Source organism: Sphaeroforma arctica (genome assembly GCF_001186125.1).
Source record: "Sphaeroforma arctica JP610 unplaced genomic scaffold supercont1.10084, whole genome shotgun sequence".
In the NCBI taxonomy this organism is placed as follows: domain Eukaryota; class Ichthyosporea; order Ichthyophonida; genus Sphaeroforma; species Sphaeroforma arctica.
The window spans coordinates 1-652 of record NW_014030474.1 but is presented as its reverse complement, the minus strand read 5'-3'; the positions used below and the strand labels follow the sequence as shown (position 1 = coordinate 652).

Below are 652 nucleotides of genomic sequence, written 5' to 3'. Positions count from 1 at the left end.
GCGTAGTAGATATCGCATACAGAACGTACAATTGCGTAGGTGATATCGCATACAGAACGTACAGTTGCGTAGGTGATATCGCATACAGAACGTACAGTTGCGTAGGAGATATCGCATACACAACGAACAGTTGCGTGAGATATCGCATACAGAACGTACAGTTGCGTAGGAGATATCGCATACACAACGTACAGTTGCGTAGGAAATATTGCAGACAAAGCGTACATATGCTTAGGAGATATCGCAGACATAACGAACGATTGCGTAAGAGATATTGGATACAGAATGTACAGTTGCGTAGGAAATATCGCAGACATAACGTACAGTTGCGTAGGAGATATCGCATACAGAAAGTACAGTTGCGTAGGAGATATCGCAGACATAACGAACGATTGCGTAGGAGATATCGCATACAGAACGTACAGATGCGTAGTAGATAACGCATACACAACGTACAGTTGCGTAGGAGAAATCGCATACAGAACGTACAGTTGCGTTGAAGATATCGCATACTGAATGTAAAGTTGCATAGGAGATATTGCATACACAACGTATAGTTGCGTAGTAGATATCGCATACAGAACGTACAGTTGCGTAAGAGATATTGGATACAGAATGTACAGTTTCATAGGAGACATCGCATACAGAACGT

General features: G+C 42.2%; 1 protein-coding gene across 1 annotated transcript; it reads left to right on the top strand.

Annotated features, from left to right (window-relative positions):
• Nucleotides 1–227: 227 nt before the first annotated feature.
• SARC_17215 (hypothetical protein) lies at nucleotides 228–419 on the top strand (the record flags this gene model as incomplete). Its single annotated transcript, XM_014288686.1, has 1 exon — nucleotides 228–419. A coding segment is annotated over one exon (192 nt), but the record flags the coding sequence as incomplete, so codon positions are not given.
• Between the last annotated feature and the right edge of the window lie 233 nt (nucleotides 420–652).